Below are 9242 nucleotides of genomic sequence, written 5' to 3' on the forward strand. Positions count from 1 at the left end.
TAAATCAAAAGGAACCTCCAGTCCCCCAATTCTTTGGCTTTGAGTTCGACTCATCTATTTTTAAAATATCACGAATTTTGTTTTGTTGTGAAAGACCCACCTTCTAAATTTGTCTTCTAATTGGCCCACCACCTTGCAGGAAGCATATACCCACCATTATGATGCGACTATGATACTTTGTTCTTTTAAGGATTTTTCTTTTTCATTTTTTTTGTTTTAAATTGCATTTTATTGATACACCCCTTCAGTGAGTGACACATAGAGAACCGTCATAAATAGGGTGTGCAACGGTTCAAAAGAATAATTCAATAGGGGTCATGTCTGGGTAAGATACAATTTCAAGAGTATTAATTTGCTGGGTGTTTTAGGTTTAGAATTGTTTCACGTTTTCAATTACTTTGCATGTGGTGAATAATGATGTTCGGCCGTAAGCAAACCAAAGACGCGACAGAAATGTTAGGAGCACTATCATTTTGGGTTTGTGTTTTTAAAATAAAAAACTTGACTTCAAAGATTGAAAAGAAAAAAAAAAAAAAAGGTTAAAAAACGCGAAGTCTAAAATGACAATAATTTATTCCTAGACTTTCTATCGTTTCTATCGTGCCTCTTGCCTTCTTATGGCCGAATATCATTATTATTTGCACGTGGTTAGCCAAAATTAGTCGTTGATCATTTTTACAAAAATTATTAGTGTTCGAGATTCTCAAAGATTTAGTCTCAAATCAGTGTGAAAAGTATTAAGGTAATTTCGTATTAGATCTTATAGATTTCGAAAATGAAGAATAACAATTCTTAGACCCCGTTTGATATTGAGATTGGTGAATTGTAATTTAACTTAAAAAGTACAGTATTGAGGTGTTTGGAAAACACTATCTATTGTAATTTAAAAATTAAGTTGATTTATTCAACCACTTTTGTGATGAAAAACATATAATATTTTTACCATTTTTATCAAAAATATTATTTAAAATTTATGTTTACTCCAACAATAGTAATTTTTTTTTAACAGTAGCTACAGCTACAGCTACCTTAATACCTTAAAAATTAAGAATTTCAAATTCGTAGAGATCTTTCTAGTAGTTAACAAAAAATGTGACTGATCGAACGGTTAATACAATCCCATCAGGAGTCATTTTCAAACTCTGTGACGTTGACCGGTAGGTCTACCACCTATACCTGACTGCCACGTTATCGTAATCTCGAACAGTTGCTGGCGTTGGTGGTGAGTCCCTCATCAGGCGTCTCAACGAACGACTGCCCTAATTCCTTTCTCGCTTTGATTACATATTTTCGTCTCTTAAATATCAAATTAAACATATAAAATTACATAAGCAAATATACCAAACTGAAAGGAAGCATTTTGTACACCGGCCAAGGAAGCTCAGATAATAATGACAGCTTAACCTCAGCCGAAGTTCTTTGATAAAAAGAAAAATTAATTCAAATAAATAAAGTTTGGTATGATAAAGTGAGTTCTTATTTTATTCATTTATTTATTTATTTATTTATTGTTGTTTGGTCTGGTGGGCTAAAAACCAATTGGTTGGTTGAAAGAATTTCGAGTCATTTTTCATTTTTTTTTTTTAACATACAAAGATAAAATTGCCAATTTGCTAATTGCCCACCTGGCTTCCTGTTTTTGTCTTCAGTAACAAAAAAGATCATCCTTTTTGTGGCAATAAAGTTTGTACATCACTTTATGACAATTTAATTGCTTAGAATTAGATATTTTCATTAAAAAAAAAAAAGAAGAAGAAGAAGAAGAAGCTAATTATGAATCTTTTGTTCTTTATTCTTAAAAATTGTTAATTGTAAGGATTTATTTGGAATTAGTTCTCCACTTTGTATCCAAAGGAGTTTTTATGAGAATTCTTAAATTTACTTAAGTATCAATTCTCCTAATCATGCATGTTCATCGGTCTCTTGTAATTATTGTAATTTTGATTAATACAGCTTTCACACTTCAAAAAAAAGAAAAAAGAAAAAGAAAAAAAGAGTCTCGAAATTTATAATTTCTTTCCTCTACAATTTAAAAAGAATTGCGTGAATATTGCACAAGAGAAATGTATTGTTATGGGAATTTGGGGAAAAAGAAAAGAAAAGAAAAAAATTGAAAGCCTAAACATATGATTACAACATGCAATGATATGATAAGGATTGATGTGAATATAAGACACATACAACATACGAAAAGATAAAGTGATGATAATTTGTTTTTGAAAGCACATTAGATCGGAGATTCTCATTGCCTCACAGGGTGCGCTTGTAGCTGTAGACTCGTTGCCCTAATACAGAATTAAGATTAGTTTATACAGTACTAATTAGGAGAGAACTGTTGGTTGCCCAAATCACAACCAAAATAAAACCCGTTGGTTGAATTAAAAATTCGGATTCATGAAGCACGCACCAAACAGTTCTCCAAAAATTATCATTAAAAGAAAAACAACACCTAATCCTCCAATTCATTAATTTCTGATAACTTGAAGAGAAATAAACAATATACAGCTTAACTAAAGAATAAAATAAAATAAAATAAAACCAAACCCACCCACCAAAAAAGCTTATAAATTAAATAAAACTAATAACAAAGCCAATCAAATTGTGATCAGGGTCACAGAATCAGCTTTATCTGTGATTTAATTTTCCTTTCTTGATCATCAGTTCATCTCATCATCTCTTTCAAAAAAAAAAAATTTGAAATTAATTAAACTGCTCTCTTTACTCTATATATATATATATATATATATATATATTTTCGCACACACACACGGGCGTATATATAAATATGCTTTTGCTTTGTTTGTAATTTTTCTGAGCGTCTGCAAACCCTGTTGATGATTCAGAAAATTTTTGAGTCTCAGATCCCAAGAGACATAACAATGATCCTCTCTCTTACACCATTAACGAGAAAACCAAACACAGTCTAGTGTCTCCTTTTCTTTTCTTTTTGTTTCCTCTTTATCTTCATCATCATCATCATCAAAGCACAGGCCGCTTTCTCTGTGGTCCTGAAATCCATTTCTTTAAATTTCTTTGCAACCCCTTTTTGTTTTTTTTCATTTTGTGGTTTGATCACTCTATTCTATAATATTTTCATTCAGTATGCAAGAACCGAGCTTAGGGGTAATGGGTAGTAGCAGCAGCGGCGGCGGAGGCGGCGGCGGTGACGTGTCCGGTCATCACGACCAAACAGCAACTGTTCAACTCATCAAAGCAGAAATAGCAAGTCACCCGTTATACGAACAACTATTAGCAGCGCACGTGTCTTGTCTCCGTGTAGCTACCCCGATTGATCAGTTGCCTCTTATTGATGCACAGTTAGCTCAGTCCCACCACGTTCTCAGGTCTTATGGTTCTCTTCAACAAGCTAATAATAATAATAACCACTCTCTCTCTCCCCATGAAAGGCAGGAGCTCGACAACTTCTTGGTAGGTTTTAATTTCATCATATATTTCTTTTTCTTTTAAAAACCATTTACTAATTAATGTTCTTTTTTGAGTTAATTATCATATGGTTTTGATATGGGGTTAATTATATTTGATTTTGACGTGGGATGTTGTTTGTTTTAGGCACAGTATTTGATAGTATTGTGTACTTTCAAAGAGCAGCTTCAGCAGCACGTCAGAGTCCATGCCGTTGAAGCTGTCATGGGCTGCCGTGAAATTGAGAATACTTTGCAAGCTCTCACCGGTTTGTCTCTTAGACTACTATCTCTATATACATATATATAACTATTTTTTTTTCTCTCATTTTGTTTATGGATGATTATGCTACCTTTCGTTGATATTATTCATTGGTGTGATTTCCTGCTCACTACTTGATGATTAGTTAGCATACTTAAAAATTATCTTGGTAGACATTGTTTTGTTAGTTTAATTATGGAAGATTAGGAAAAGAAAAATTGGTTTGCCTGCTCTGAGCTACTGTTTTGAGTTTTGGCACGTTTGGTAGGCAAAGAGATAAGAATTAGTACTTGGTTTTCTTGTTAAAGTTTTGAGCATTTTGTAGAGGGTAGAGGAGGTGATGAGGTTGGTGGTGAAAGTAGGACCTACTTATGATAAAAATCTTTAATTAGTAGTACATATACATTGTATATGTCTTATTAGTTTGTTTGGTGAAGAAGGGTTACCACTATCACCACCCATCGCCGCCACCATCAACGGCGGAAAAATTGGCTGTGGAAGTACCTACACACACACACACACACACACACACGTACCTTCGTACATATGCATACTTATATTAATCTTTCTTGCTTTAATTTGTGAAGATAATATATACGTGATGCAAATGCATTATCATTGTTTGGTGGTTGTGGCTTTCTTTCATCTTATAATTGAGTTAGATATGGAGGGTTGAAGCGATTTTTCTTTCAACCAATACATCATATAGTCCTTATCACATATAAACGAGTTATTGTACTATAAGATTAATTGCGTGCTGATTAATTTTGTGATCAGTATATCGCAGTAAGAGAAACAGGAAAGAAAAAAAAACAAAAAAAACAAAATAAAACAAATGGGTCATCTTGTATCCTGCTCCTGTCCTTCCTAGCTAGCTGGTTCTAGAATCTAGGGTTTGGGAATTTCAACATCATAGAACAAATTTGGTGGGGGTTATTATTATTTAATATATATGTTGTTGTTCTCTGATTACCATGCCGACATTAGATTAGACCCTGGCCGAGACAGCTGGCTCTATAACACTGGGCATAAAGTCCTCTTCTGAGCTCTGTGCTATGATTATAGACATGGAGGCTGTGAATATTACGTCGACATATTTAATAGTTTGGAATACGGAAGTAACTATTTATTTTTCTTCTGGTAGCTATATTTATGTTTGTCTATACAATTAGAAGTGCATGTATACTAAGATCTCAATAAATTAATAATATTAAGAAAAAATTATTAGTTAGGTAAATATTAATCAATTAATTGAGGTTTCAATTTATCAAGATTTTATTGTGGTACATATATAGTTGGGCTCAGGTACAGATGTTTGTACGAAATTAAAAATTGGACGGAGCTAAAAGATAAGTAATAAATAGGAATTCCAATACAATAAAAAATAAAAAAGTAGGGCTTTGAAATCCGTATTTTTCTTATCTTTTAATTTTATCCGTATATTAATTTCATGTAAACATCCGAATATGAGCACGCGCACACACACACATATAGAAATTAAGTATCAATTATTATTCAAGAATGAACTAATGTAGTGTAAAATTTCAGTAAAGTGCGTGTTTTCATACGTTTAGAGGGGATTAGTTTCCTCATCTTACTTTTTTGCCCCGTTAATTTCTTAAAAATCTTATGACAACTAGTAGTTATAACTTGTTAGGCAAGATCCACCGTTTTGCTTCCAAAATTTTGAACATGCCCACCCCTAGCTTTACTAAAATAACATATAGAAATCCGGTTTAATAAGCCCATGGGGCGAATATCTATAAATTATTCTTTATGTGGTTTCAACTGTTTTCTAGAATTGGTTTCACTGAACTTTATCATCATACAATTAACTTTAAATGAAAGAAAATCAAATGAATGAATTCTTAAGAGTCTTTTTGATCTAAATACAGTAATTGTGTATTTATCATCCACTAGACTAGGCGATGATAATGTAATAGGTATTAGATGGAGGGGAGGAAATTGTTGCTCGTTCATGAATGTGAAAAAGATGATTAAGACGGCTTTTAATCATTGTATTTGAACAAGGATCATCGCCCAACTACACACAAAATATCTTTAATAAATGGGTCAATTCCCAACTACCAACAACTAATTTCATGCTTTTTGGACACTTGGTCTAAAAAATTGGGCATTGAGATTAAGTCAATATTTGTTTTTATCACATGTGTCTATGGGAAAATTTGACCAATTCAATTCAATTAGTTGTTTTATTTTTTAGGCAGATTTTTCATATGTATCTATGTGATTGTCCAGCAGCTTTCAATCTTGCACTCAGCCCTAAATACCTAAACTAAACATTGATGAAAGTGACAAATCAAACTCAGCTAGGCTCAGCTTTGAGGTACCCCTACTTTCTAGTTTCTTCCTTCTGTCAAGGAGCGAGGAGGAAATAAATGACTTAAAAGAAAGCTAGTTTTGATTGTACGATACGAGAAAACACTTCTCTCAATGCAATTTAAGCAAATATTAGAATAAATTTAGAACATGAAAGTATATATTCATTATATTGAGGCTAGCCACATACGAGCTTTCTTCCACGATATAAAATTAGACAGACGGACAGACAAGTTATGTTGTTTGATTTGATAGATGAGTCAATAATAGGGATTTGATTTGATGTCCTCAAAAACTCTTTCAAACATAACATTATGATTTTTTTTGTATGCTTCTGTAAAAGTCTGAATGAAATTAGCAAAAACACGTTATTGAAATCCACTCTGAATTTTATGACTAAGGTGCGCTTTCTTGAAAGAAACTTAAAAAAAAAAAAAAAAAATTCCATGAGGAAGCACTTCACTTCAGATATTTTGTTAACTTTTTTATGTTCGGAAAATCCAATTAGAAAACCAGGGAACCTCATTGGGCTTCGAAGGGAGCTCCACTGTCACCGCTGGGCCTAATGGACTACTTTTACGAAGCTTGGCTAACTTGGCCCAGAAAACACACTGATCCATTTATCATTGAGACTTGAGATGGCTCGATAATGCTTTTTCCATGCGCTTATGTACGTTTTCAGGAGTATCATTGGGTGAAGGGACAGGCGCAACAATGTCTGACGATGAGGATGACCTACATATGGATTTCTCTCTTGATCAATCTGCTTCTGATAGTCATGATTTGATGGGTTTTGGTCCATTACTTCCTACTGAAACTGAAAGGTCTCTTATGGAAAGAGTTAGACAGGAGTTGAAGATTGAACTGAAGCAGGTGATGACTATTTATATTTATATATACATGTACATACATATAAATATTACCCCACAATGAATGTTGTAATTCCTTGCAGGGTTTTAAATCAAGAATTGAAGATGTAAGAGAGGAAATATTGAGAAAAAGAAGGGCCGGAAAATTGCCCGGTGACACAACTTCAGTGCTCAAGAATTGGTGGCAGCAACACTCCAAATGGCCATACCCAACTGTAAGTTAAACTTAAAACTTGCTGAAAATCATGCAGCATCTCATATAATAAAAGCTTTATAGTGTTTGACATTTTGGGTTAAAGCACTGCACCATCAGAAACTAAATTTCCTCGTGAGCTGGATTCAAACCACAGACCTCTTTAAACCAACTGGCACTCATACCATATATACGAATTTATATAACTTCCATGACTATCCTCAACTTAATGGAATAAATTATTGCCGAATAAAACATGTGGCAATAATGTGGTACTTGCAGGAAGATGACAAGGCAAAGCTAGTGGAGGAGACAGGCTTGCAGCTAAAGCAAATCAACAACTGGTTCATCAACCAGAGGAAGCGCAACTGGCACAGCAACTCCCAGTCTGTGACGTCTTTAAAGTCAAAGCGCAAAAGGTAGAGAGACATCACCAAATCTATCTTGACGATGAATTAATGATGTATGAGCAATGAAGGAGTAACTCACTTTCGTGTCAATACACATATAGCTCTATCTAGCTAGCTTGCTTTTGTGGCTCTAGGGTACATATCGTTCTGGTGCTAACTTTTGTGAAGACTCTGAAGAAACTTGGAAAGCCTTGGTAGCTACTATAGAATGTAATTGATGAGATGGGATTTACATAGCTTACTTATAAGTTTGTAGATTCATTACGTTTCCACGTAATTTCTAGCTTATAACAGGTTGAAGAAACTCGAGGTTTTAAGTTGCTTCGTTCTAATTCCAATGATTGTAAAATGTACATGATTGATCTTTGCTGATGTTGATGATTGTAAGCTTTGGATAGCCTAAACAAGATTTCTAATTTCTATTTTTAAAGGGTAAATTCTCCGAGTCTCCGACTCCGAGAAGAGAATCTAATAATGGGTCCATCGTAATTCATGTTGAAGTGACACGCCATGAATCACGTGGACATGGTCTGATAAGCAGACAAAATATTTTTTTATCATCAACTATAGAACTTGATTAGTTTTCTATTCTCGGAACCACACAATAATGGGGTACTGATAGTCCACTTTCCTTTTTACACATTCACATCACACCAAACAATTGAGAGTAAATTCAGCTTATTCCAAGTTTGGATATCACATAACAGAATGTTGATGATAGGTTGATAAATGCATAATTATAGATTCATGAAATTAGTACCAAATTTTTTTAAGCTATTTCCATCGGGAACTAATTGACAAGTGATAAGAGCATTTCAATGAATTAAAATACCGTTCGGAACTAATTAACTAGAGTTGCAAGTAACTTGATGTGGCCGTTAGATTCTTTTTGGAGTGTATTTGGAATTGAAATCGACTAATTATAATTTAAAAAATTACAGTACTAAATTATTTGATAAGTAATAGATGTTGTAACTTGAAAACTGCATTAACATAATTTTTCATTTGTATGATAAAAAATTTTTTATTTTATAATTATAATTTTTTCTACAGTAATTATAAATTAAAAACAATAACATCTCAATTCAAATAGAATCTTACTAAACAAATTAAAGGTGCCTTTTTTTTTTTTAATTTAAGCTAGCAGATGGTGATGGGTATCCCTTCCCTCACTCAACACACAAGAAAAAGTACTTCGCTTTTGTGTTTTACATATAGACAAAATTTTATTGGAAAAGAAAAATGTATGACCCATTATATTATAATTCGTCCATTCCCACTAAACACTTTTCTAATGAACTTAACTGGCATCCACTTGATATATCAAATCAAATGACCGGTGATTTTATTGCTGGTTGAGTGTTAACTAAATAATGACGTGCTCAGTAGTCCGTACAATGCACTATGGAGTCGGGGGCAGGGCATATGCCAGCTGACCAGCTGAGAGTGCAAAACTTTTTGTTCGCGTTGATTATTTATTGGTGATTTTGGCGAGAACTTTCCAAATTGCAATTCTTGCAGACAAAATATTGGCTCCTTAAACTACATGGATACTTGGGACTTGAGTCGTATGACCAAAAAAATATAACAATTAATTAACTGGCCTTACAAAGAGATAAAAAGAGAGATGCTCCACTGCTTTGGTACGAAAGATCAGTTACGTATAAATTAAGCAGCGCTTAATTTTTTATGAGAAAGCCAAAAAGAGAAGCCAAAGATCGATCGAAGAAGAGCCAGAACCAAACT

General features: G+C 33.4%; 1 protein-coding gene across 1 annotated transcript; it reads left to right on the forward strand.

The window, feature by feature from the left end:
• The first annotated feature begins 2768 nt into the window (after positions 1–2768).
• On the forward strand, positions 2769–7968 carry LOC18048981 (homeobox protein HD1). The gene is made up of 5 exons (XM_006440441.2): positions 2769–3429; positions 3571–3691; positions 6707–6897; positions 6977–7108; positions 7369–7968. The coding sequence occupies exons 1-5, from the start codon at positions 3103–3105 to the stop codon at positions 7507–7509; spliced, it is 912 nt and encodes a 303-aa protein (XP_006440504.1). The 5' UTR covers positions 2769–3102; the 3' UTR covers positions 7510–7968.
• The last annotated feature ends 1274 nt before the right edge of the window (positions 7969–9242 follow it).

The sequence above is a fragment of the Citrus clementina genome, unplaced genomic scaffold, assembly GCF_000493195.1.
Source record: "Citrus clementina cultivar Clemenules unplaced genomic scaffold, Citrus_clementina_v1.0 scaffold_3, whole genome shotgun sequence".
NCBI lineage: Eukaryota > Viridiplantae > Streptophyta > Magnoliopsida > Sapindales > Rutaceae > Citrus > Citrus x clementina.